Consider the following 27443-nt stretch of genomic DNA (forward strand, 5'->3'; position numbering starts at 1 on the left):
CCTGGCAGGAGCCTGGGGGCACATCCAGCAGTGCTCTGTGGTTGAGGAGGGCAGTAAGAAAATCCAAAGTGCCCCAGAAATCCCCATTTAAAAACCTCTGTCCTAGGGAGGATAAAATCCATTTGTGTCCCACGGAGAGCTGGATTTGCCAGGACCCGATTTGCTCCCTTGAAACATGGGATAAGGAATGAGGTTTGGGCTGCTGAATATCCCAGCCACAATCAGAGTGCTGCAGTCCTTGGGTGTGGAAAAGCCCTCTGGGATCATCCCAGCCCAGCAGCACCACGGTGTTTCCCTCTAAACCGTGTTCAGGGGTTTACTGGGGTGCAAAGTGATGTTGATGGAGCTGAGGGAGCTTTGCTGCGTGGGTTTGCAGTGTCCTGAGCAGGTTCAGGCTGAGCAGAGATTTCTGGTAGAGTTTTACTCGTCATTAAACCAAGCCAGGGCAGCATTTCCTTCTCTGTGCCTCTCCTGGAGGCATCCAGAGCCTGGCTCTGTGCTGCCCACGGGGTCAGGGTGCAGCACTGGGCACCCAGATGGGTCCAGGCCTCCAGCTCCACATCACCCCTGGCTGAGGGGGAAGAGGGCAGGATGGGCACAGCTCCAGGCATGGATTAAAGGCATGTTACCACCCATGCTGTGTCCACAGAACTTCTCTGATGGCTCATAAGGCTGAGTTTGCTGCTTCCAGGCTGGGGCTGAGCATCCCCACAGCTGCATTTACTCCTGGAGCTCCATAGGCTCAGAATCCCAGCAGATGATGGGTGGAACTGGTGCTGTCCCAGGCTCCCTCTGCCCACAAACATCTCTGCAAATCCCTGCCTCAGATCAGGGTGAATCCCCCAGGATTTCAGTCCCCAGAGCTGCTGCTGCCCCTCTGCCAGGGAAACTGAGGCCAGGCAATGTGCAAAGCTGAGCTCTGGCAGGATTTGGTGTCTGGATCCTCTGCTGGAAGCAGGGACCAAAGAAAATCCCAGTGGTGACACCACAGTGGTGTCAGAAATCCCAGGACAGAGCTGGGGGAGGGTTCAGTGAATGGGACAGGGAAATGCCTGCAAGAACCTGCTCCCCCCAACCCACAAACCTGGCTGCAAGGAAAGACTAAACCTGCTGGTGAGGGGCCATGTACCCCCTGGGGTTTGAGGGATGAGTGGGGACAAGGATGAGGAACTCTCATCCCAGCCCAACTCCAGGCAGGAGGAACAGGGACATGAACCCAGCCACACTCGGGGCAGAGGTATCACCAAATATATATAATATATGTACAGCTCCTGCACCCCTTGTGGGGTGAGGGGAGGCCACCCCAGCCCCTCAAGCCCCCACAGGCCCCCTAACCCCCCCAGAGGGGCTGGGCAGGACCAGCCTGGTGTCCCACCCATGGACCCCACTCCCACGCTGCCACCTGCTCCCCCTTCTTGCCTGGGGGGCACGAGAAGGGTGGTGCCTCTGAAAGCAGCACACGGGGTGGGCAGAGATCCCCCACCCAACAGGAAACCCTCAGGGCACCCTCAGCTTTGGGACAAGCCTGGAAGGAGGCAGAGGGGCAGGACGTGGTCTCAGCAAAGATCCCCCAGCTCCATCCTCTTCCCAAGCCCACCACAACAGCGCAGCCACCCACAGACCCCCAGACCTCGCTGCCCTGCCCTGCCAGCCTCCAGCTCTCCACGCAGCCCATCCCGCCTCCCTGTGTCCATCACTGCAGCAGCTCCTCCCAGGAGATGGGCCGGGAGAAGACCTCCCTCTCGAGCCACAGGTCGTAGTTGAGCTGGAACTCCTCGGGCAGGTCCACGCGCTGGCCCAGCACGCTCTGCAGGCAGTTGTCCACGGGCACGAAGTCGGGGTTGCCGTGGGCGCGGTCGTAGCGCCGCGAGTTGAAGCGCTCGATGCTGGCACGCAGGGCACACTCCTCGGCCTGGAAATCCCAGGGACGGGCGTCCAGGTCTGGGAACGGGGATGAGAGTGGTCAGAGCAGAGCTGGGCACTCCTCAGCCAGCCCAAAGCCCTCGGTGTGCTGGTTTAACCCCAGCCAGACTGAGCCCCATGCAGCCGCTCGCTCACTCCCCCACCAGCAGAGCAGGGAAGAATCAGGAGGGCAAAAAGCTGGAGAACTGGTGGGTTAGGATAAACACTGCTTAATAAAGAAAGGAAAAGCTGTGCAGCACAAGGAAAGAAAAACAAGGAATTAATTCCCTACTTCCCACAAGCAGGCAGGTGCTCAGCACATTCAGGAGAACAGGGCCCCACCCCAGGGAATGGTGACTTGGACAACAAACCCCATCACTCCCAACATCCCCAATTCCTCCTTTTTCTCTCCACTTTATATTCTGAGCATGATGGAATATTCTTTGGAATATATTCCTTCCTATATCCCAGGAATATCATTTGGTTCTGTCTCTTCCCAACAACCTATACACACCCAGGCCCCTCCTTGGAAAAGGTCTTTGTAGGTACTTCCAACAAAGTTCAGAGCCACCAACAGCTCCACCACCACTTCCAACATCCCCACCACAGGGAAACAATCAAAATGAAACCAGGAATGGGGGCTCCCTTTGGCCTCACCAGCAAATGCTGGTACACCCCAAAGGACATTCCTGGGCCAAAACAAAACCCCCCAAAACTGCCCTGCCACCCTGTCCCAGCTCCCACATCCTGATGGTGGGCAGGGGACACCCCAGTGGGGTACCCAGACCCCCTCAGGAAGGCACCAAACCTGCTGTTCCAGCCCAATTTAGGCCAAAAAAAGGTTTTCAGCCAAGACTTGACACCCCTGGCAGAGCCCTGATCCCTGCAATGTCACCCCCCAAAAACCCTCCCACACCCCAGACCTGCTGGATTGTGTCTGGCTCAGATGGAATTTGTTTTTCCATAGGAGTCCTGCCAGTGACTCTGCAGTGGGAGCTGGGAAGATTTTGGGAATACACCAGTATCCTGGCTCTGCTGGGCAGAGCTGGCACAGCACCAGCACTATCTCCCAACGTTGCCACCCCATCAAGTGTGGCAACAGATGTGTGCAAGTGGACAAGATCCTAGGAGGGGACAAAGGCCAGCTGAGCCAAATTAGCCAAGGGAATATTCCAGATTCTGTGATGTCAGATCAGATATGAAAGCTAAGAAAAGGAAGAGGAATGATGGGGCATTTGTACTTTAAAACATGTGCCTTCCAGACCAGCCACTCCACGTGCTGCAGCCTGGCTTCCCCAAAGTGGTTGAACATCACTTGCTGATGGGAAGTAGAGAACAAACCTTTTTTTTTTTTCTGCTCTTGCTGTGCTAACCTACCTTATTTCAACCTACAAGTCATTCCCCACCTGATTTTCTCTGCCCTGTCCAGCTGGGAAAGGACAGAGCAGCTCAGTGGGCACCTGGTCAAGCTCAACCAGCCAAGGTCCACCAAGGTCAACCCAGCACACCTGCCCAAACCCCAGGCAGCAAAAGGTGAGCTGGAGCTCGGGGCAGAGACCCTGGAGCAGGAGGGCTGGGAATGCCAGGGATGCCAGGGATGCCAGGATGTACCGTTGCCGTAGGCCCAGTCGTCGTTGAGGCGGTGCCGCACTTTCTGGTAAATGGCTGACATGGTTTTCATGTTGCTCTTCCTCCACTGCCGGCCCAGGTACTTGGTCTGCACCTTGAGCAGCTTCAGCACGTAGAGCTGCATCATGGCCTGCTTCACCTTCAGAGCCCGCTTCAGGATCGGCGCCGACTTGAACACCACCAGCATCTGCCAGAACATTCCCAGATCCCAGCTGGGATGGATTCCCGGGCCAACCCCTCCTCCACTCCCTGCTCAAGGCCTGGGTTGTCCCAGGCTATCCCCAGTGCAGGTGCCTGGCCGTGCTGAGCCCCAGAACACTGGCAGCCCTCACCATGGTGCGGGAATGCTTCCACTTGGTCAGCTTGTTCAGGATGCGCAGGAGGTTGATGCAGGAGAAGAGGTTCCGCCAGCAGAACTGGTTGTTGTCTCCAGCTTCCTGTGGGAAGGAGATGCAGGGTCAGGAAGGGATTGGAGTGGGGATGGGGAGAGGCTGGGATGATCTGAGGAGCCACGTCCAAAGGGGACAGCACAGCGTGTGGGCATGGAATCATCCAGCCATGGAACTGCTAAGATTGGGAAAGCTCTCTGAGATCATCAAGTCCAACTGTTCCCCCAGCACTGCCAAGGCCACCAGTAGTCCCTGTACCCAAGTGCCACCTCCACACCCACACATTTTTTCAACACTTCCAGAGATGGTGACTCCAACGCTGCCCTGGCCAGCCTGTACCAGTGCCTGACCAACCTTTTCACAAAGAATTTCTCTCCAATATCCAATCTGAACTTCCCCTGGCACAGTTTGGGGAACAGCACAATTTGCTCTTGTCCTGTCCCTTGTTCCCTGGGACCAGAACCTGAACTCCCAGCTCCACCTTCCTGTCAGGGACTTGTGGAGAGCCAGAAGGTTCCCCTTGAGACTCCTTTTCTCCAGGTTGAGTCCCCCCAGGTCCCTCAGCCACTCCTGGTGCTCCAGAACTTCCCCAGCTCTGTTCCCTTCTCTGAACATGCTCCACCCCAACAGACCTGCCATCCCCATCTCCATCCCCAAAATCCCAGCGGCACCAGGGGCCGAGCACAGGAGAGCTGAGGGTGCAAGGGCTGGGTGCTGGAGCCCTGCTGCCTCCCTGCATCCCAAATTCCCCTGGGCAGCACCCCAGGTGCCAGGGCTGTCACAGCAGGACTCACCAGGCTCTCTGCCGTCAGCTCTGGCAGCTCATGCACAACACAGTAGGGGTAGTCCAGCACGGAGATGCTGCAGGAAGGAGAGGGGTGCTCATGATGTTCCCCCAGATCCCACCTGGCCTGGGGGCAACACAGCTCCCACTTCCCATGCACTGCAGAACATTCCAGCTCTGTCTGAGCGTGAGCCACTGCCAGGGAGGGATTGCAGAGAGGCCAAAGAAACAGGGACCTCTCCCCACATCCCCCAGGAATGCAGGAGGGCAGCCTTCTCCTCACCTGTTCTTGGCAGTGATGTAGGACATGATGTTCTGGTTGAAGAACTTGAGGATGAGCGGGATGCAGTTGGCAAAGACCAGGTGCTGGGCCATGTACTCAAACTGGGGAAGAGAAACGTGGGTGAACAGGGACCAACTCAGGGTCCTGCCGTGCCCAATGACCCGTGGGCACGGCTGGACCCCAGCCCACCTCACCTGGTAGATGTGGTTGAGCTTGAAGTGCTTGAGCAGGAGCAGCAGCACAGCAGAGATGGCCTTGACGATGATCTCCTTGTGCCGATTGACATCCACGCCCAGCTTCATGCTCTGCAGCACGGTGGTCCTGGGGGACACACGGGGACAGTATCAGAGTAATTCTTCCCTCTCAGGGTGACACTGGTTGTCCAGGGAAGCTGGACAAGTGTCCAAGACCATCCTGGTCTAGTGGAAGGTGTCCCTGCCAGTGGCAGGGGGTGAAACTAGATGAGCTTTAAGGTCCCTTCCCATCCAAAACATTCCATGATTCTGTGATTCCTCAAACTCTCCCAGGGCGCACAGCAAGGGAGACCACAGCATGCTGAGCATGGTGCTGAGCATGAGAGACATCTACACCTGCCCTTCCCAAATCCACTTTACAGGATCACAGAATCATTTGGTTGGAAAAGCCCTCTGAGATCATCGAGTCCAACTGCTCCTGCTGCACTGCCAAGGCCACCAGTTCCTGCAGGGTGCAACCCAGGGCAGAGCAGAGTCATGTCCCACAAGGAGCCCCAGCCCACACCAGGTGGGCCCCCCAGCTCCCTCCCATCCCTCCTTCCCTTCCCACCCCAGCCAGCTCCTCTGCTCCACAGCCACTCACGGCATCTCCTCGGGCAGGACATCTGCCAGGATGTTGATGGAGTCTGTCTTGGCTTTGGAGGTGGGGGCTGCAGCCAAGAGGATCTTCAGCAGAGCAATCTGGGAAGAAAGGAGAGATGGAGGGGAATGGGAGCTGCAGGGGACTGGCAAGAGGCCCTTTCCCCACTGCAGGAGGGAGGAACAGGGCAGGGGGTGAAACTTGGGATGCATCACTGGAAAAAGACTCATCCAGGGGATCCCAGTGCTCCCCAGCTCACCATGTACTGGGGCAGGCTGGGCAGCAGGCCCTGGTACAGGATCTCTGCAGGGACTTGCTCCACTTCCTCTTCCCCCTGGTGCCAGGAGAGACCAGAAAACCTCATCCCAGGAGCTGCCACCAGCACCATGGAGTATGAACCCAAGGGCAGGATATCCCCAACTCCTGCCCAACCCCAGAGAAATCCCTCCCCAGCAAAACAAACCCCTCAGCCCTGCCAAAAAAGCTGGCAGGACCAAGTGGCCCCAACTCCCAGCACAGGATCTCCATCCCACCCCATCCCATTCCACACTCACTCCGGAGAGCGGGGAGCGCAGGTACTCCTCTTCCATGTGCACCTGCACCTCAGCAATGGACGTGTACTTGTGCTGCAGGGGACAGGCTGGGGTCACCAGGGTCCCCAGCACTGCCCCCAGCCCCAGCCTGCTCCCAGCACCCTGTTCCATCCCCCCCAGATCCCCATCCCAGGGATGACCTGTGTGGATGTGCAGGGTGGGAGCTGCTGGGCTCAGGTCTGGGACAAGGCCAGTAGGAAAGGGATGAAGACATGAAGAGAGGGATAAAACCCCCTAAGAAAGGGATGGAGCCCCCTAGGGAGGGGATGGAGGCCCCTAAGGAAGGGATGAAGCCTCCTAAGAAAGGGATGGAGTCCCCTGAGGAAGGGATGGAGGCCCCTAAGGAAGGGATGGAGTCCCTTGAGGAAGGGATGGAGTCCCTTGAGGAAAGGATGGAGGCCCCTAAGGAAGGAATGGAGGCCCCTAAGGAAGGGATGGAGCTCCTGAAGGAAGGGATGGAGCTCCTTAAGGAAGGGGCTCAGACAACCTGTGAGTCCAGGATGAGATGAAAGCTTAAGGCTGCTCTCCCATCACTAGGTGGAGGAAGTGGAAAAATGTCAGGAAAATCCACCCTGAGCTGTGATGGGAGCAGGGGCAGGGGCAAGGGGCACCCACGCAGCAGCAGGGGCTGGAGGAATTCCTTAACTCACCAGCTTCAGGGTGCGGATGCTCTCATGGATGGGCCTGGGCAAGCCCACCACGGTGTTGGTGTCACTGGAGGAGGGAAAGAGCCAAGCTGGGAGCAGGGCTGAGCACCCAGGGGTGGGGCAGGGACCACCCAGGGATGAAGCCACAGAACAGCCAGCCAAGGCCTTCCCTGCTGCCACGTAGAGACAAAAGCAGCCCCCAAATTGGCCTCTCCCACAGGCCCCCCATAACGGCAGCACTGGGCTGGCTCTGAACCCACCTGCCTAGTGTGTAGCCGATGAATTTGCTGCGGCTGGATTCCAGGAACATCTCAATGTCCTTCTCCCTGCAGCAAAGGGAGAAGGGAAGAGTCACACCTTCTAGAGCAGCTGGAAGATGTCCAGCCAGGCACACGGGAAAGCCTTGTGGTCAAGTAGAGGGTATCCAGCCAACCCCACAAGAAAACAGCCATCAAAGTGACCACCCCATCCCAAACACCTTCCCTACATCCCTGCTGAGATTCTCAGCATCCAACAGCCTCCATTTCCCTGACCCTGCTCCAGTTTGCCCAACAGTGAGACCCCGGACTCACCGGACCTTGGGGGCCCAGGGCAGTCCTTTAGGGCAGGTGATGCGATCGCTGGGGGGGTGCTGGGTAGGGGGAGGCATCACTTCATCCCGTTCCAGGGGGAAGGTCTCTCCCTCCAGGCTGTTGTCATCATCATTTTCCTCTTCCTCCTCGCGGGAGTCATCAGCTTTGTACGGATCCCGCTCGTTGAAGGCATCGAGGTTATCCTGCTTAATGAGGGCCTGGAGCAGGGAGAGTGGGAAGGGAACGCTGTGAGAACCCAAGGCTTGCTCTGGGGTCTCGTGGTGGTAAAATTTCTCCTCCAAACCATGCTTCCAAAGAAAAACTGTGCAGGCTCTTGTTGTTCGGTCTCAAGGCAGTTTATTGTCAGTTATCTAAAAGATTTTCTTCTCGGGCTGCGGCTGCTTGGTCAGCGGCCTGGGCAGAGGCACACACACACCCTGACATCCTCTCTGTCTGCTATCTTCTTCTCTCTCCCTGCCCAGGGCTGCTGCTATCTTTTATATGATATATTACGTATTACATGTTTATAGTTTTCCCCCCAATACCTACTATCTATATTACAAAGTGCTTTCCTACTCTAAACCAATATGTGAATGCCAACATCACCAAGAACATGGAGGCAAGGAAGAAGGAGGAAGAACAGCATCAGCCCACTTTCCGCTATCTTAGAACTTCTCACCCCCATGTACAAAATAACAACCCCCCTGTACAGGTACTAAAAAAAATTTCCCCTCTACTTTGTAACTACTTTTCCTATACTATCAAACCCTTTGTGACTGCTTGTTCCACCTCCAAAGTTGGTAACTCATTCCAAGGCTTAAACTCAAAATCACAGCTGTTTGCAGCTGCCTGCTGGGTCTAAAATGCTTATGAAGGTCTGGAACCTCTAAAAATGTCTGAAAGACATTTTGACTTCCAACAGAACGTCCCAGAAACCAGCCCAGAGCCTGGCAGTGCCCTCCCTAATGTCCCTGTCCCCACCTTGTGCTCCCTCCGGCCGCGCTTCTGCTGCTGCTCGATGAGGTCGGAGGCGGAGGCGGGCGGGGAGGCCGCCCGCATGTTGCGGATCACCTGGATGCTGTCCTCGGGCAGCGGTGGCAGGCCCAGCATCTCCCTCTTCTCTGCCTTCATGCTCTGCAGCTCCTCAAACCCTCCCAGGGTGCACTGCAAGGGACACCACAGCATGCTGAGCATGGCACAGGGGGGCTCCGGGGGCACCTACAGCTGCCCCTCCCAAACCCACTCTGCAGGATCACAGAATCGTTCAGGTTGGAAAAGCCCTCTGAGATCATCGAGTCCAACTGCTCCCACAGCACTGCCAAGGCAAACAGTAGTCCCCGTCACCAGGTGCCACATCTGTGTGTCCTTTAAATCCACCTGGGGTTGGTGCCTCCAACACTGTCCTGGGCAGCCTGTGCCAATGCCTGACCACTCTTTCTGTGGAAAAAACTTCCCAATATCCAACCTAAACCACCCCTGGTACAGCTTGATGTCATTTTCTCTTGCCCTGTCCCTGTTCCCTGGGACCAGAGCCTGACTCCCACCTGGCTGTCCCCTGCTGTCAGGGAGTTGTGCAGAGCCAAAAGTACCCTCTGAGCCTCCTTTTCTCTAGGCTGAGCCCCCCAGCTCCCTCAGCTGCTCCAGACCCTTCCCCAGTGACGTTCCCCTCCCTGGACACACTCCAGCCCCTTGAAGTCTCTCTAGTCATGAGGGGTCCAAATCCTTCCCCAGTTTCAAACAGGAGCTGCCTGTCCTGTGCTGCTCTTGTCACTGAGAGAGGCAGGAGGGACAGGAGGATGTCCAGGCATCCACAACTGTTCAGAGCTTTCCTCTCCCCACCCAGGGACCTTGCTTTGTGTCTATCCTTAGTATCCAGCTCCAAACACCAATATCCACTGCTTCCCTATGGGGGAAAACCTGGGATTGGGTTTAAAGGAAAACTGAACACCAGAACAAGAGGATGGAGCAATTACAGCCAACTCTGAGAGCAGAATTCCCTCCTCTGGCAAGTATCAAACCACATATCCCACACCCTCTCCTCACCAGCACGGTCTTCCAGAGCAGAAGCAGCACCTTCTTCATGGGGAAGTGAGGAGCGTGGCCACTGCAGAATTTGGTCACCATCCCAAAGAGCATGACAGAGAAAGGCTCGTTGTTGTACAGGGGAGCTCCTGGAACCACACAGCACCATCAGCCAGGAGTTCCTCATCCCTGGTCTCACCCCATCACCAGTATCACCAGCTCCTGCACCTTCCTCCCCATTAGCTCCAAGATGCTCACCTCACTCCAGACACTTCCCTCTCCCCTTCCAAGGCCTCATAAACTCCGTAATTTCTTACCTCTGTTTTTAAGAGGAAATAAAAACTTGAATATTCTGATTTTTTAACCAGGGAGAGAGCACCCAGCAGCAAAAAAGGCTGGTTGGCTTCCTCTGCTCACCTCCCTCTGCCCCACAAGTTGAGCAGAAACCAACCCAGTGCTGCCAGTCACTATTACCCAACTCCCAGAGCCCAGTCCCAAGTCACTGCCTCCCGCCCTGGCAGCTCCATCCCGGCTCCTGCTCCTCACCCAGCTCTGCTCGGAAGGTTTGCCTCATGCTCTTCCACTCAGGCTTGTCCCCCTCGGCCTCCTGGCGCACAGTCTCCACAATCAGGTACATGATGTTCAGCAGCACCCTGCAACAACCAGGGCAGCTGAATGCCAGAGACTGGGATAAGTTATGGAAGCACCCAGCACCCAGGGCTCGGGGAGAAGCTGGAGCAACCCAGACCACATCCACAATTCATGTACCTGCTCCACACCAGCACACAGGCACTGGGGGGAAAAGTCTCTACAAGTCCACACAGGGAAAAAAATCTGCTTTCCCAAATTTTACTGCTTTCATATCCCCAGTCTGTCCCATTCCTGCTGTGCAGGCTGAGCACGACGCATACCTGAAGAAACTGTCAGAGCTGGGACAGCTCTGGGACCCCTTCCAGTGCCTGCCTCAGCCTCCCAAAGCTCCCAGAAAATGCTGGCCCCCCATTCCCAGTCCATACCTGAGGTCGGTGCTGTCAGCCAGGGAAATGGCTGGTTTCCTCACGGCACTGGAACAGGCTGCGCTGTTGCTGCGGAGGGAGAAGAGCTCAGAGAGAATTTGGGAGAATTCAAACCCTGTCATGGCACTCCAGGTGCCAGCTCCAAACCCCGAGACAGACACTGCTGCCATGAACTTCCCGTTCCCAGCACAGCCACGTGAGGAGGAGCAGAGCTGCCCGTTTGCTGCCAGGCCCTTTGATTCGTGGGGAATTTCAGGAGAATAATCCCACATTACACATCCACCCAGGACAACGGGGGTCACTCTGCTGAATTCCAGAGCCACTCCTGAAGAGTTTTCCCACAGTACTCACTCAATCTCCATGTTCAGCAGCTCCACCAAGGCGTTGAACGTCCCCACCTCCAGCAGGAGGAAGATGTTGTACCTCATCCAAGCCTGCACCTCGGCCTCGGAGCTGCACTCCCCGAAGGTGCCTGCGGGGAGACCCTGCTGACCCCAGCCCCACGGCCCCCAGCACCCAGCCCAGCCTCCCCCCGGGGAAAGCTGGGGTGCAGGGCACGGAGCTGCCCTCCCTGGGCAACCATCCCAGGTCTGCAGAACTGGCACAACGTGGGGAAATCAGCCACATTTTGGGCCAAACTGCTCTAAACTGCCTGGTCCCGTGAGATTTAGATTCCTTCCAGACATCCCAGGTGGAATGCAATCCACAAGGAATGAAAATTCTTCAAAATATTATATATATTAAAATAATTAGTAATTATTGTATCATATTAATACTATATATTCATTATATTATAAATTTATATATTACATACAATATATATAACTTATTGTGTATAACGTATAATATATGAGTAACATAAACTATAAACAACACATATAATATATATTAAATACATACAGCATTTAATATATAGTGTATAAATATATTAAATACACAATGTATTATATGCAAGACATAACATGTAATATATAATATACAATATATAGTATATTATATATAATATGTATAGTAGATTATATTGTGTTATGTATTACATGTAGTATACATATAATTAAATATTTTTATGTATATACTATGCATATGAGATTATATTGTACTGTCTCACATACAGTATATACATAGGAATGTTACATATAGTATACATAATATTATATTTTATGTATATATTATGTATTGCATTATATAGTGCTATGCCTCATATAGTACATACATAAAATTAAATAGTGTATATGTATATTATATATAATTATGTATATATTATATATGAGATTATATTGTGCTATGCCTCATATATAGTATATACATATAATTATGTGTTCTATATGTAGCACATAATACAATATAATCCACAATACATTTTATAATACAATATACATTATTATATTACATTATACTACAGTATATACAACAGCATATAATATATATACTATATATACTATAGTGTATATATATACTATAGTATAATGTATTAAAATACATTATACTATATATAAAATAAAACTCTGTATTACCTATTGTATATTATATAATACATATACTATATATAATGTATTAAATAAATAATATATATAAATCTTTTTATATATATTTATATATAAAATATATATAATTATATATAAAGAAATATGAAGACATATCTCTTATATATATAAACCTTATATATATTATATATACTATATATATAAAAGGTACATACAAAGATATATATAGGGATGATATATAAAGATAAATATATATAAAAGATATCTACTATCTTTTATACCTATCTTATATCTAATCTATCTTATATGTATATCTTGTATATGTCTTATATCTATATATCACATATATATCTCATATCTATCTTATATATCTCATATCTATCTTATATATATTTATATCTCATATATAGCTCATATATATTTTATATATATCTATATATATCAGATATATATCTCACATAGATCTTATATATATAAATTTCATACCTCTTCTATCTATTTATAGATAAACTTCATGAAGATAAAGGAGTTCTATATGAAATATTCAAATACGCACTATATACAGAACAGCTGACGTATACGGTGTAACACACACAAGCGCGTATCTAACTGTACAACTACCCTGTACAACACACATTTGAACCCTGTTATGACATATCCCATCTCAGAGCCAGCCCGGGGGAGCAGGGGCAGTGCCGCTGTCACCTTGTGCCACGTAGAGGATGGCGCGGGCCACGCGCAGCCGCCGCTCGCGCGCGGTCACCTCCAGCCCGTCCAGCAGGCGCATGGCGTGCGTGCGGTGCTGCGTCCGCTCCAGCTCCGGCCACTTCTTGTCCCGCACTGCAAACCACAGCAGGGCTTTGGGCACGGCCCCACCGGCCACCCCAAAATCTCACCGGGTCACTGAGAGCGCCGTGCCAACGCCCCCGCAGCTCCGGCAGCCTCGGTGCCCATTCCCTGGGGAGCCTGGGCAGTGCCAGCACCTCTGGGGGAAGAACCTTTCCTGATCTCCAGCCTGAGCCTCCCCTGGCACAGCCCCAACCCTTCCCTGGCTCCTGTCCCTGTCACAGGGAGCAGAGAGCGAAGCTGCCCCTCGGGAGTAGCTGCACACCCCAGTCAGCTCTGACACCAGGCTCTTCTCCAGGAAAGTCCCTGTCCCTCCCCAGGGGCAGAGGAATCCAGAAAAAGGCTCTTACCGTGGATCCTGAAGTCCTCCTCGAAGCATTTTCGGTTGAGCAGGAACTCTGGCCCCTCTGTGTAGCTGTACAGCTCTGCCAAAAGAGGACAAGCTCCAAAAACCTGCACCAAGCTGCAACTCGGCTGGGAACTGCAGTTTTAGCCAAAATATCAAAATGCAATAAAACCCCACCTAGTGCAAGGCCAAAAATATGAACCACACATATCTTTTTAACATCAATACAGCATTTAAATATAATATTAAAGCGATACTGGAATTGACAGAGTTCCTTTAATTCTACCAGTGGAGGAAATAATGGTGGATTAATTGATCCATCAGAGAAGAATTCCTTACCTGACAGCTCTGCTGTCCATTTATCCGTGTCTGCATATTCAAACTCCAGGTCTGGCGACTCCGAATAGCCCTGAAAACACGGGGGAAAAATCAGTTCCATTACAGCATATTCCAGGAAAACCAAAATCCCTGTAAACACTCACAATTCACCTCATCCTCCTGCAAATCCAGGGCTGGTCTTACTGGTTTAGGGACCAAAAACATTCCTGCAGCAGCACAAACGTTACCGAGGCAACTCCAGCCCACCTCCTGCGTCTCCACGGGCTGTGCCGCATGGAGCCACTGCAGCACCCCCAAAGCACGGGGGGAGCCCCCAGAGCACCACAAACACGGCAGGACACAGGGAGAGGATTCTCTGAGAGCAAGGAGCTCTCAGAGCTCACCCATTTTGCACAAATTTGGGAAAATTTGGGCTATCCCTCTGTGCCGTCCCAGCAGATGGGATTAGTGAGGATGAAACAACTACAAACAGCTTTGGAGAGGCTGCAAAAACAGCCAGGAGAACCTTCAGAGCACAAAATATCAGCTCCCTTTACAGAAGTCAAGACCATCGACCCACAGCTTTTCAGGGCACCCTGTGCTGAGTGGGGCAGGTGCACAGCAAGACTCTCACAAATTTCGGGATCCTGAGCACGGGACAAATCCAGAACTCTCCTGAATTATGAGGCTCCCACTCCTGAGCACTGGGAGGATCCAGAACAGAATCCTCCCCCCCAGAGTGAGGGGCAAACCCATACAAGAACCAACCCAAATTTTGGGGCATTCATTCCTGAATGAAGGGCAAACCCAGAGCAGAATTCTCCTGAGTTATGGGACTCCCACTTCTGAGTGAGGGGCAGATCCACACCAGAACTCGCCCAAATTTTGGGGTATCCACTTCTGAGTGAGGGGCACACCCTGAGCAGAATTCTGGGACACACACACACACCTGAGCACAGGGCAGACCCACACCAGAACCCTCTCGGCACACCCACCCCTGAGTGAGGAGCCAAACCACAGCAGAATCCCAAATTTTGGGGCACATATTCATGAAGAAGGGGCACACCCAGAACTAAACCCACACAAATTTTGGGGCACATATTCATGAAGAAGGGGCACACCCAGAACCAAACCCACACAAATTTTGGGGCACCTACCCTTGAATGAATCCACAAGCAGAACTCCTAAATTTGGGGGCTCCCACTCCTGACAGAGGGACAGACCCACATCAGAACAACCCTGAAGTCCAGGCTCTGAGAGAGGGGCAGCTCCAAGCCCCTTGTGCTGGCTCTGCTCTGCTGGGAGCCCAACCTCAGGTTCTCCAAGATCCCCCCTCACACCCCTCCCCTGGCATTCCAGGGACTTTTCTGAGGAAGCCTTGGGAGAGAACGGCTCCAGGGCCATCCCAGGAATGAAACGCTCTGGTAAAGCCCCGGGATACCTCAGCTCCACACAACCCTGCGAGCCCGAGGCTCAGCGTGACCCCAGCACCGCCGGGTGTCCCTGGGGGGGTCGGTCACCTCTTGCTGGGTCCATCGCTGCTCCGAGCACGGCAGCGGGACCCGACAGCCCACCCCGGGCTGCTGCCGACCGCTAACCCCGAGAAGACCCCCGGGTGGGCAGCGAGACCCCGGGCCAGCCCTGTCACTCCCGTTTGGGAGAGGCGACCGAGCCACCCTGGCGGCCCGGAGCTGGGGAAGGGATGGATGGATGGATGAAGGGGAAATCGGCACCGACCGAGACCAGGCAGCTGCGGGCGGGGAGAGGCCTCTCGGCTCCACAGCCCGGGGCCACAGCGCCAGGGAGCCGGTACCGAGGGGCGGCCCTGCGAGCAGCACTGGAGCACCGGAGCCAGCGGCCGGGCCGGTCCCGGGCAGGGCTGGAAGAGCCGGGCACTGGCACCCCCGGGCACTGGCACCCACAGGGATCCACGAGCACCGGCACCGCCGGGCACCGGCACCGCCCCCGGGCACCGGCACCCATGGGCAGGCCCCGGACGAGGCCCGGCGCGGCCCGCCCCGCCCGGGAAGGCCGCCCCACTCCCGGCGGCGGCGCTGACCTCGGAGTCCTTGCGCGGCGGCCGGGCCAAGTCGCGGCCCCTCCCGGGCGCGGCCGCCCCGCCGCGGCCCTTGTTGTTCCCCGGGCCCGGGCCCGGCCCGGGGCCGCCGCTCGGCTCCATGGCGGCCGCTCCGCCGCGCCGAGCTCTCGCGAGGACTCACCCCCTCCTCTCGCGGGAGCGGCAGGGAGAGCCGGGGCAGCGCCGCCGCCATGTTGGGAGTGGCAGCTGCGGGAGCGCCGGTGCCGCCGGTGGCTGCGGTGCAGCTCCGCCCGCCGGCCCCGCCGCTCCGCCGCGGCGGCCGCGTCACGGCCGGCGCTGCCCGCCCCCGGCGGCCACGGACGGCGCGGCACACGGCCGGGCGGAGGGCTCCGCCCCCGCGCCGCCATCTTGGGCGCGGCGCGGCCCCGGGCGCGGCCATGCTGGGTGTGGCACTTCCGCCTCGCCCAGGGCGCGCCCGGGGGCTGAAGGGCGCCATGCTGGGAGTGGCAGGAGGGGCAGAGCCCCAGTGAAGGGCCTGGAACAAAGGAATGCTCCAGTGGAAGGGCCAGGAATAAGGGAATGCTCCAGTGGAAGGGCCTGGAACAAAGGAATGCTCCAGTAGAAGGGCCAGGAATAAAGGAATGCCCCAGTAGAAGGGCCAGGAATAAAGGAATGCTCCAGTGGAAGGGCCTGGAACAAAGGAATGCCCCAGTTGGAAGGCCTGGAACAAAGGAATGCTCCAGTTGGAGGGTTTGGAGCAAAGGAATGCTCCAGTAGAAGGGCCAGGAATAAAGGAATGCTCCAGTGGAAGGGCCTGGAACAAAGGAATGCCCCAGTGGAAGGGCCTGGAACAAAGGAATGCCCCAGTGGAAGGGCCTGGAACAAAGGAATGCTCCAGTTGGAGGGTTTGGAGCAAAGGAATGCTCCAATTGGAAGGCCTGGAAAAAAGGAATGCTCCAGTTGGAGGGCCTAGAAAAAAGGAATGCTCCAGTGGAAGGGTCTGGAACAAAGGAATGCTCCAGTGACGGGGCTGGGGGCTCCAACCCCAAACTGGGGTCCAATGGGGCTCAGAGGTTAAACCTGACAGGATTTAAACCCCAAGCTAAGATGCCCCTTGGGGCTTTAAAAAGAGTGAGACCCCAAAATCCAGAGTTGTGCCAACGTTCAGAAAATTCTGGTGGGACCCAATGCCTGCCCCAAGATGGCCAAAGGGAGATTCCAGCCCTGCCCTTGGGCTTGGAAAAAACTCCGGGTCGCCCCTGAGGAACACAACCAAAAGCACTTCATTTTTCCTAATAGTTTAATTAGACTTTAATGATTTATTGCTCATCTGCAAGGATTAATATTGCATTCATTAAAAATCATTCCTATACAAAATAAACCTCTCGCTCCCGGCCCGCCGCTGCCGCCGCCATCACCCCCAGGCTCCCCCAGCATGGCTTATACAGACACAGAGCCCTTGGCCGAGATTCCACCCGGGATGGGTGGGAACGGGGACCCCCGGGCGCGGGGGGCTCACGGGGAAGGGGGAATGCTCCCGATCCTTCCCACAAACGCCCATCCCAGCTTGCTAAGCCGTCCCCACGGAGGTCTGGGGGATGGTGGAAGGGACCCAGGTGATCCCTGGGATCTGTGGGGGAGCGAGGCAGGTGATCCCCAAAATCTATCCAGGAGGAGACCACGCAGGGTGGGAGAGAGGAACAGTCAGAGGACATGGAGGGGGATGATCTCAGCACCTCTCCCATCCCCTGGCCCCACAAGGAGTTTTGCACCCCCCAAAACTTGCCATTTCCCTGGGAAGGACCCGTCCAGGTGGATCCCTGCAAACAGGGGAAGGAGCAGCTCCACGACCCAGGAGGTGCCAGCAGCTCCTTTCCTCAATTGGGTGCGGAAAGAACAGGAGCCAGAGGAACCTCAGTGGGTTGGAAGGAGCTTCCCAAACCCCAGCACAAGCTGGGAAAGGGAAATGTCAGCAGGGAGGGCACGGAGGAGGTGATGGGAGCAGCTGGGACACACGGGGAGAGGGTGAGGAAAACAGTCACAGGGAGCAGAGGGGCCGGGCTGGGATATGGGGAAGGCTCATCTCCGCATCCAGCTCAAAAATAAAATAGTGAAACACCCCCAAAACCCACCCCAGACACCCTCAACAACACCCGGCACTTCCCAGTGGGGGATGGGAAGGCGGCCGCGTCCCCAGTGCTTCCTCTTACAACATCTAAAAACAATCCCCGCCCTCTGAAACATCTCTGTAAGGATCAAAAAGGAAAAGAGGGAGAAAAAAAACAAATAAACAAACGGAAAAAATGTTTAAAACTCAATTAAGGTGCAGTTTGGCTAAAAAAAAAAAAAAAACAAAAACAAAAACAAACAAAAAACCTTGGAGAGATGAGGATAATGCTGGGAAAGCGACCCCCATCCAGATTCAGATTAGCACCCTGAAACACTGAACTCCCCTGGACCCAGGTGGCCAGCAAACCCAGGCCAGTGGCCACCAAACCTGGGCCACCTCAGCGCAGGGACCTGGGCTGGGCTTGGGCACAGTCACCCCCTTTGCCAGGTGTCCTGCAGGCCACTCTGCTCCCAGGAAGCACCCGGAGCAGGGATCTAGCAGCTAAAACTGGGCTCTTTAAGGCAATTTAGAAGTTGCAGATAATCCACACAAAGAAATAGAAGATAAGGTAGAAGAGCATCTCCGGATCCACAGGGAGCCCGGCTGAGACCGATGTGGGCTGGAAAGGTGGGAAAAAGTACAAAATAAAAGCCAAAATAAACAATTGCTGCAGGAATGAAGTGCCCTCGGCCCAGCAGGAAAGGGAAAGCCCCTCCTGGAGCCAGGGCTGGGAATCAGCAGCTTCAGCCACATGAAAGCAAGAAGCAAATCCCAGGTTGATCTGGCAAGATCAGACAGGGATGTGATCATGGAAAAGGGGGAGAAAAGAAAACCTGACCTTAAAGTCACAGATAAAATGTAAAAACAGGTTCTGGTGGTGGTGAAGAAAAAAAAAAAAAAAAAGGGTAAACCAAAATGAAAATGATTTTTCAAAATAATCTCTCAAATGTTGCCTTGTGTGGTCTGGTCCTTCATGGAAATGGTCCCGTCAGTATCTAGGAGAGAAGGAAGGGACAGTGAGGGACATGGGAGGTGCTGCTGTGCCAGGGCAAGGGGATCCCCCAGAGATTCCAGACTGGCAGGGACTTTAAAGCTCATCTGATTCCACAGGCAGGGACACCTTCCACTATCCCAGGTTGCTCCAAGCCCTGTCCAGCCTCGCCTTCCAGGGATGGGGCAGCCACAGCTGCTCTGTGCACCCAGGGCCCTCCCACCCTCACAGCCACGAATCCTTCCCAATATCCCATCTAACCCTGCCCTCTTCAGGCACTGGAAGGACTCCAAGCTCTTTTGGGAGCCTTCCAGCTCTCCCAGAGGGGCTCCAGCCCTCAAAGCATCTCCGTGGCCTCCTTTGGACACGCTCCAGCAGCTCCACATCCTTGTGGTGTTGGAGACCCTGGAGCTGGAGGCAGAGCTCCAAACCAGCGGGGAGCTGGGAGCTCCTGCCCCAGCAGTTCTCACCTGTAGTAGTTGGGTTTGAAAGGCCCATTTTTGTTGAGTCCCAGGTATTTGGCCTGATCGTCCGTCAGCTCCGTCAGGTGGGCGTCGAACGATGGCAGGTGCAAACTGGCCACGTACTCATCTGGGAATGGGAACAGGGAAAACGGGATCAGGGGGTCCACACCCCCACCACAACATGGGCAGGTGATGACTGGAAGGTCTGGCTGGGCAGCACCCCAAATTCACCATCACCCAAAGCAGGGCTGAGCCCAAGCCTGGGCTGGACGTGCCCCTAAAGGCACAAGGAGGGCATGGAAAATCCCAGAGAGGAAGGCTGCAGGATGTGGGATGCCTCCCACGCTGCAGAACACTAACAAAGATAAATCAAATAACCCTCACGTATTTTAAGGTCACTGCCTCTGGTTGCCTCCCTGAACTCACTGTCCCTCTGGAAGTGTTTCCCAGCCCAGGTTTGAGTTCTTCTGACACTGCTGGCACACGGATTCCCCAGGGAAAAGTCAGTTCCTTCACTCACCCATCTTCTTTGGCAGCAGGTAAACGTCCTGCTTGTACCGGCCCTCGGGAGCGTTGTAGAGCTCAATCAGAGCCAGAGCCTGTGGAGAGCACAGGGATAAGCTGGGAACAGTCAGGAATGTCCACAGCTTGGGCAACACAAAGCTCACAAAGGCAGAGAAGGATCTGGGAGCTGGAGGGACAGTGCAATCATTTCCAACATGCCTTGAGGGAAAAGGCTCCCACCCTGGGTACCTCCCTGTCTGGAGCTCCACAATCCCACTGGAGGGATCAGAGGGCAGGGATGAGATGCCACCCAGCCTGTTTGCAGCATCTGGGCTCAACACCTCGGGGAAAAACATGAGGATGGCTTAGGGTTAGCAGCTCTTCTCCTCTTAAATCACCCAGCTGCTGTGGCACATGGAAATGGAGGGGCTGCTCCTCAGAAACTGGCAGCATTCAAAAACCAAGACAGATTCCTTCAGGACACATGAAACTGCATCCCCTGAGAGCTGGCTTCCACTGTTGGGAACCAAGTCCAAAACACAGGCCTGTTCCCTGTCCCCTTGGGCTGACAGGAGTGAGGATAAGGGAACTCCCCACTGTCAGCCTGGCTGTCCTTCCCCACGAGTGCCAGTGCCACCAGACCCTCCATGTTCCCAGCCCCATCAATCCCCTCAGTGCTCCCAGTCCCATGTTCCCAGTGCCACCAGCCCCCTTCATGTTCCCAGCCCAAACAAAGCCTTGCTTTGAGGTAAGCTCAAACCTGTGCTAGGTGAGCTTAAACACATGCTGGGGGAGCTTAAATCGCTGCTAGAGGGGCTTAAACCTGTGCTGGGGAATGTTAAACCCATGCTAGGGGGTCTCAAACCTGTCCTAGGAGGGCTCAAACCTGTCTGGGGGAAGCTTAAAACTGCCTTCCAGCCCAGCAGGATCTGTGCCATGAAAGCACTCACTTAAAAGCTCTCCCAAAACTTGCTGTACCCAAAACATTGGGTCCATGCCAGCAATAACTCCAGCCCAGAAAAAATGGTATTTCTGGCAGTGGTGCCATCTCAAGGACCAATCCCAGCGTGTTCCCAGCTCCTTCCAAACCATCCCCACCCCTAGGCTTGTGCAGGGCCCCACCCAGGTACGGACCTGTGTGGTGGCTGTGATGGAGAGAACGAAGGTGGGAACCGTGGAGCAGCTGAGGTTGAGCAGACGGCCCTGAGAGAAAGCAGGAGTCAGCACAGAGCTGGACACGCTCCCAAATCCAAACCAAACTGAGTTCCCAGATGGGATTCACCTCCATCCCCTCCCTGCACAGGGGACCAGGGAACAGGGGCACAGAGAACCAAATCCCAACCAAACTGAGTTCCCAGATGGGATTCACCTCCATCCCCTCCCTGCACAGGGGACCAGGGAACAGGGGCACAGAGAACCAAATCCAAACCAAACTGAGTTCCCAGATGGGATTCACTTCCAACCCCTCCCTGCACAGGGGACCAGGGAACAGGGGCACAGAGAACCAAATCCAAACCAAACTGAGTTCCCAGATGGGATTCACTTCCAACCCCTCCCTGCACAGGGGACCAGGGAACAGGAGCACAGAAAACCAGAGCATTTCAAGTCTGCTCCAGTTTACACCTTAACCCTTCATTTTGAGGCAGGGGAATGTTGTGGTCCCTAGAAAAGGCAATCCCAGCTCCTGTGGGAAGAGGAGCCGCCCAGCACCTGGGAAACCCTGCACAGATGGGGTTTGCCTGAGTGGGATGAATCCCAGCTCAGAAGAACAGTCACATGGCACCCCTGTGGCTGCATGTGCGATATGACACACCCGCCCTCAAGAAAAGGAAATAAAAAATAAATAAAATAAATCCAGAAACCCTTTTTTGAGCCGTGAAGCTTCTCTCAGCACTTTTCCACCTGGCTAAATCTGTGATTTCCTGAGGGAGGCCCAAAGCACCATGGCCCAGCTCTCAACACACCTCGGCCAGCAGCACCACGCGCTTCCCGTCGGGCCAGATGACGTGGTCCACTTGGGAGCGCACCCGCTCCCAGGTCAGCTCCGGCATCCGCAGGCTGGTCTGCAAGAGCAGAGGCAGGGCTGGGCTCAGAGCAGGAGCCAGCCAGCGGGCACAGCCAGGGGTGCCAGCACTCACCACGTCAATCTCGGTGTTGGAGTGGCCCATGTTGCACACGATGCAGCTGTTCTTCATCCGGTCCAGGTGCTCCCTGGTCACCACGTTCTTGTTCCCTGCAGGCACAGAGGGCACAGCTCATCCCACGGCGGTGGGAACATAAAGCCTCTGGTTTCTCCTTCCCTGAACTCCAGTCAGAGAAGCTCAGCTTAGGACAACACCAGAGGAACTTCCCTAGGACATGAGCTCCTGTGGCTGTGACAGCAGAGAACATGTCGGACAGGGGCTGTCATGGAATATCCTGAGCTGGAAGGGATCCACAAGGGTCATCAAGTCCAGCTCCTGGACCCTGCATAGGACACTCCCAACAATCCCACCCTGTGCCTGAGGGCATTGTCCAAACACCCCTTAAGCTCTGGCAGGGCTGGGACTGTGACCATTCCCTGGGGAGCCTGGGTGGTGCCCAAGTCTCTGATCTTTGCTCCCAGGCTCTAGGAGATCCCAAAATACCCTGAGAACACGTGGCCAGTATCTCCCTCTGCTCTGGGCCAGGACTGTGGTCATATAGCAAATCAGCAAAAAGCTCCTGGCAGAGCCCAGCTGTTGTGGAAAATGAGGAGCACAGAGCAGTGAAATGTCCTCCATTCCCAGCTCCCTTGAGACCCCACTTGGGAATGATGCTCCTCAGCCTGCTCCAGCCTTGTCTATCCCTACCTGTGCAGGTGATGACGACATCCACCTGACGGATTACTTCGCTCAGCTTCACCACCCGAAATCCATCCATGCTGGCAAAAAAAGGGGAATAGGGACCATCACGAGGAGGAGAAGCTTGTTCCTTCTCTGCCCCAGGCCATGAGGGATCTCAGCCACTCCAAACTACTCTGCCAGCAGCCCAGGCTCTCCTCTACCCCTCCAGGGACACCAGTGCCACGAGGGAGAGCTTTGCTACAGTTGGGATGTCCAACCCACTCTTGGAAATGTTGGATGAGCCAGGAATGTGTGGCATAGAGGCCTGAGCAGCCTCCCCAAATCAGCCAATGAACACCTTCTGCCTGGTACCCCATGCCTGAAAGCTGCCCATCACACCCCAACAAGGTGCATGCTCTCCAAAATGAGCCACAGATCCCCCTGGCTTCACTCCAGCCCTGTTGCAAGGTTTGGAAGAGCACATGGGAACACCTTACCAGGCTTGGAGAGCACAGATGGGGTCGATCTCGGTGACGTACACGATGGCTCCCAGGGCTTTCAGGGCAGCACAGCATCCCTTCCCAACCTGCCAAGGCAGAAGGGCCAGTGAGGCAGGACACAGACACACCAGTGCCACAGTCCCTGCCCTAAACAGCCCAGGCCCATCCTGGGCTGGAAGATCCTCCTTCCAGCCACTTGCTCAATGCCAGGAGCAGCTCAGGATGTACCTGGTGAGTGGCACAACTGCCACAAGCCCAGCTCTCCCTACAAGGCCACCAGCTTCCCACTGCCAGAGGGCAGGATTAGACTGGATATTGGGAAGGAATTCTCCCCTGTGGGAGAGGTGAAGCCCTGGCACAGGGTGTCCAGAGAAGCTGTGGCTGCCCCATCTGGAAATACCCATGACAGGAGCTTTCCCAACCCAATGCTCTCACAGCTTGTGCAGCCCCAGCATTGCAGGAGCCTTTCTCCAAGCAGGAATTAAAGCCAGCCTACAGGAGCACACACTGCCCCCATTGCCTTTAAGCTACAGGATTTCAGAGCTGTCCTGCACTCCTCAGGGGGCAGATCCCCCATCCCATGCTGCCCCCATCACAGGGAGCACAGCGTTCCTGCAACAGCATCTAGGACTTGCTCCCTCCCCTCAGTGGAAAATGAAAACAAAGTCCAGCTCTCCACATCACCAGCCCACACCAACACCTGGCTCTGCTGCACAGACTCTCCTCAGCCCTGTTTTATGACCAGCAAGGTGCTGAACCAAAACAATTTCCAGAGCAACCTTCATTTATCATCCAGCTCCAGCCTTGGGTCTACTGAACACACTCAGGCAGGGCCAGCTGGGACTCAACTCACATCCAGAGGGGAACCATTCACGGTGAACAGGCTGGGAGGGCCCAGGGTGCTCAGCCTGGAGGAGAGCAGGCTACAGCAAGACCTTAGAGCCCCTTCCAGTGCCTAAAAGGGCTTCTGGAGAGCAAAAGAGGGACTTTGGACAAGGGACGGCGTGTCAGGACAAGGAGGAATGGCTTCCCACTGCCAGAGGACAGGATTAGATGGGATAGTGGGAAGGAATTCTTGGCTGTGAGGGTGGTGAGGCACTGGAATCGACTTCTCAGAAAAGCTGTGGCTCCCCATCCCTGCAAGTGTTCCAGCTTGGGTGGGGCTTGGAGCAACCTGGTCTAGTGGAAGGCATCCCTGTCCATGGCAGGGGGTGGAACTGGATGAGCTTGAAGTTCCCTTCCCAAATATGGGTTGGAAGTCTGGGATTCTCTGACTCCCCTGTTGTGAAGAAGTCCAGTAAAGCTTAGGACAGACCCTGGAGACAACAATGCCCGGCACAATTCATGCCTGGAGAATCAGGCAGCAGCCCAGAGCACTTGGTGAGAGCCAGCACAGTGTCTTGGTCAAGCAAAGCTGGGTTCCACCAGTGCCTAAATGAACTAGGGTGCAAATTCCTGCTGGGAAGAGCATTTGGAGCTCCTGCCAGTCCCTGCACAGGGCCGGAAGATAAACACCCACATGGATGTGCACAGATGGAGGGAAGGTGGCAGCTCCCAGCTCCAGCTCTTCCATGGTAGAATCAGTTATAAGTTCATTATACGATTTCCCTCTGCCAGAGTACTATTCCCAGGGAGAAGCTGCCTGCCCTGCTCAGTGACAGACAGGCTGGAAGCTGAACCTGGGCCAGGGACAGCAGATGGGAGTCCCCGTGGGTACTTATAATTCAGGCCAGTACTCCCAGCAACTGTCGGCTGTACAGCCCAGTTCATCTGCAGCAAACTGGGAAATCTGATCCCTGATCTCCATCCTCACAGCAGATTCCAGCAAGATTTCCCTGGTTATCACCAGGCTGGATCTACTCCTTATAGCAAGGGAAAGTGGCCTTTGCACAGGGAATTGCAGGATGCTGAGCTTGGGGGAGGCCAGCACAGCTCACAGAACTCACCTCCCCATAACCACAAACCACCACTTGCTTCCCTCCAAACATCACATCCGTGGTCCTCTTCAGGCTGGGGGACAGAGAGAGACCTGTGTTGGGATCAGTCAAGCCCAAAGCCAGGTCAAAGCAGCAGAGCCTGATCTCTGCTTAAGAAGCAGCTGAAGCCAAAGCCACCCGTGTGGAAGTGCCAGTGGGGAAAAGAGCTGGACTCACCCATCCAGGATGGATTCCCGGCAGCAGTACAGGTTATCAAACTTCTGCTTGGTGACAGAGTCATTCACGTTCATGGCTGGGACACAGAGCTTCCCAGCCTTGGAGAGCTGGTACAGCCTGGGAGAGGGCAGAGGCAGGTCAGAGCAGACAGCAGCAACTCCCTGAGATCTCTGGATCTGCCTTCCCAAAGCTCCCACCTGTGCACGCCTGTCACGCTCTCCTCCACAATCCCTCGGATCTTCTTGAACACGCTGGGGTATTTCTTATAAACCCAATGGGTCAGGTCCCCCCCATCATCCAGGATCTACAACAGGCAAGGAAGAACAGGGAGCAGTCAGGCCTCCCACTGGGAAATGCACTGGCTGAGGACAGGATGGGGAAAAGGATTTGGAGAAACATCTTTAGGCACTGCTGGAGGGGTTGTTTGGGCAGAGGCCTGCAGGCCATGACTCCTGGGTTCCCTAGGTGCCTGCAACTCTGGGTCTCCTCTAAAACCCTGAGATGCCTTACCCTGTGTGGAGCTGCTGGATGCTAACAGGATTTCCTGCCCCTGCTATTGCTCTGGAAGGTGACCACAGGCAGCACTAACTAACCAGGCTGAGCTCAGGACACCACAGCATTGATGTCCAGGAAGCAAAGGGGAGAGGATAGGCTGTGGGAGGTGTCACGGCCCACAGACACATCACTGGTGACCACAGATCGGCTTTGACAAGGGAAAGGTCCCCACTGTGATCCCAGCTTTGGGAGGGTGAGGGCAGATGGCACCTGGGCTGTGAGAGGAGCAGCTGGGGCAGCTCCTGCAGGGGAAACAGGACTCATTTCCCATTTCTCACTGCCACTGGGATGTGCTACCTCAGGACACCATGTCTGCAGCTCCTGACATTCCCATGGCTGTTCCCAGCTCATCTCCAGCTGCTGCTCTCCAAGAGCCCCCATTAATGCAACCTTTCGAGGTCAGCAGGCTCCAAGGAACAACCCCAGGGTGGAAGGGAGGAAGAGGAAGGGCTGGAGAAGACTCCTCACCATGTTGGCCTGCCAGCCATCTACGTTAACACAGCGGTCAATGCACCACCAGAAATCATCCTCTGACTCCCCTTTCCAGGCAAACACAGCAACACCTGCAAGAACAGGAGCATCCCTGGGGTTTGCTGGGCGTGGCAGAGCTCTCTCCTGCTTGGCCAGCTCCAGAAACACACGGACACAAGAGCCAGCCAAGGGGCCGTGCAGAGATCACGTCACTGCCCACAGCAGCATCACACCTGCCCATCCCTCCCTAGAAGCTATTCCCCAAAAATATTAATTCCCTAAAGAAGAAATACAAAATTTTAAACAATAAAATAGATAATAAAAAACAAAGAAATAATAATAAATATATAATAAGAAAACAATACTAGCAATAACTTGGTAGTAGTGATTATTGTAGTAATACTATTAGTAGTAATTAATGTAGCAATACTACTATTAACTGTTTAATTTTAAACAGTATAAAAATAAATACAATATAATTAAAATATGGTTAAATATACAATTTAAATATATTTTATGTTTTTATCATTTTATATATATTCCTATCTATTTTATTTTTTTATACTTTATATCTATTTTATTTGATACAAAATGTATCTATAAGCATTTAATAAATATCTACCTGTGTATTCAGATATTTATGTTGTATCTTTAATGTCAATATATATAATATATATAATTTAAATATTTGTTTATATTTATATATATGCCTAGTATAAAATATTTCTAAATGTAAATTATAATTTTATAATTTTTAATATAAAATTTTATCTTGTTATAAAATAGCAAATATAAAATGTATATAAATATAGACTAAAGCATACACAAATATAAAACAAAATATACAAATGAAATATGAATTTCCCTGGGAGATTTCCCCTGGGTGAGGCAGGAGGGGCTGCACTCACCAGCCTCTGCCAAGGCAGCCGCCACCTCGTTCTGGGTGGAGTAGATGTTGCAGGCAGACCAGCGGCACTGCGCCCCCAGGGCACACAGCGTCTCGATCAGCACCTGCGGGACAGGTGGGCAGGGTCAGGGGTGTCCCGGGGTCAGGGGTGTTCTGGGGGTCAGGGGTGTCCTGGGGGCCAGGAGTGTTCTGGGGGCCAGGGGTGTTCTGGGGGTCAGGGGTGTTCTGGGGGTCAGGGGTAACCAAGGGGTCAAGGTGATGCCCAGGTGGGCAGGTGCCAG

At 54.0% G+C, this 27443-nt stretch overlaps 2 protein-coding genes across 8 annotated transcripts in view; both read right to left on the reverse strand.

The window, feature by feature from the left end:
• Window positions 1-1233: 1233 nt before the first annotated feature.
• On the reverse strand, window positions 1234-17002 carry STRIP1 (striatin interacting protein 1). 5 transcript variants are annotated; one of them, XM_021527636.4, is made up of 21 exons: window positions 15885-17002; window positions 13687-13756; window positions 13352-13426; window positions 12861-12995; window positions 11023-11143; window positions 10672-10740; window positions 10202-10308; window positions 9677-9804; window positions 8615-8797; window positions 7634-7851; window positions 7322-7387; window positions 7065-7128; window positions 6376-6447; window positions 6081-6155; window positions 5825-5922; window positions 5182-5308; window positions 4988-5088; window positions 4715-4781; window positions 3864-3968; window positions 3514-3718; window positions 1234-1941 (listed from the first exon to the last, which is right to left on the reverse strand). In XM_021527636.4, the coding sequence occupies exons 1-21, from the start codon at window positions 16197-16199 to the stop codon at window positions 1694-1696; spliced, it is 2649 nt and encodes an 882-aa protein (XP_021383311.3). In that variant the 5' UTR covers window positions 16200-17002; the 3' UTR covers window positions 1234-1693. The 5 variants fall into 5 exon arrangements, with proteins under 5 accessions (XP_021383311.3, XP_031362832.2, XP_085417572.1 ...); XM_031506972.3 differs by lacking the exon at window positions 15885-17002 and adding an exon at window positions 15725-15858; XM_085561446.1 differs by lacking the exon at window positions 15885-17002 and adding an exon at window positions 15403-15663.
• AHCYL1 (adenosylhomocysteinase like 1) overlaps window positions 16986-27443 on the reverse strand; it is a 29658-nt gene continuing 19200 nt past the window's right edge. For all 3 annotated transcript variants that reach the window (XM_021527638.4, XM_085561452.1, XM_085561451.1), the window contains exons 5-17: window positions 27164-27266; window positions 26253-26347; window positions 25427-25533; window positions 25230-25346; window positions 25023-25086; window positions 23074-23162; window positions 22604-22674; window positions 21911-22005; window positions 21737-21835; window positions 20907-20975; window positions 19789-19867; window positions 19275-19395; window positions 16986-18808 (exon numbers count right to left, since the gene is read on the reverse strand). In XM_021527638.4, coding sequence (XP_021383313.1) covers window positions 18802-18808; window positions 19275-19395; window positions 19789-19867; window positions 20907-20975; window positions 21737-21835; window positions 21911-22005; window positions 22604-22674; window positions 23074-23162; window positions 25023-25086; window positions 25230-25346; window positions 25427-25533; window positions 26253-26347; window positions 27164-27266 — 1116 coding nt within the window. In that variant the 3' untranslated portion in view covers window positions 16986-18801. The remainder of the gene's footprint in view (window positions 18809-19274; window positions 19396-19788; window positions 19868-20906; window positions 20976-21736; window positions 21836-21910; window positions 22006-22603; window positions 22675-23073; window positions 23163-25022; window positions 25087-25229; window positions 25347-25426; window positions 25534-26252; window positions 26348-27163; window positions 27267-27443) is intronic.

This window comes from Lonchura striata, chromosome 26 (genome assembly GCF_050655825.1).
Source record: "Lonchura striata isolate lonStrDom1 chromosome 26, ASM5065582v1, whole genome shotgun sequence".
Lineage (NCBI taxonomy): Eukaryota > Metazoa > Chordata > Aves > Passeriformes > Estrildidae > Lonchura > Lonchura striata.

Excerpts from the sequence above, each read along its gene's own strand:
- STRIP1 (XM_021527636.4), bottom strand. The coding sequence starts at position 16,199 with ATGGCGCCCTTCAGCCCCCGGGCGCGCCCTGGGCGAGGCGGAAGTGCC. Across the intron at positions 10,741-11,022 it reads CTGCTGAACATGGAGATTGA|CAACAGCGCAGCCTGTTCCA; the intron begins GTGAGTACTGTG and ends CTCCCTCCGCAG. Across the intron at positions 6,156-6,375 it reads TGCGCTCCCCGCTCTCCGGA|GGGGAAGAGGAAGTGGAGCA; the intron begins GTGAGTGTGGAA and ends TCCTGGCACCAG.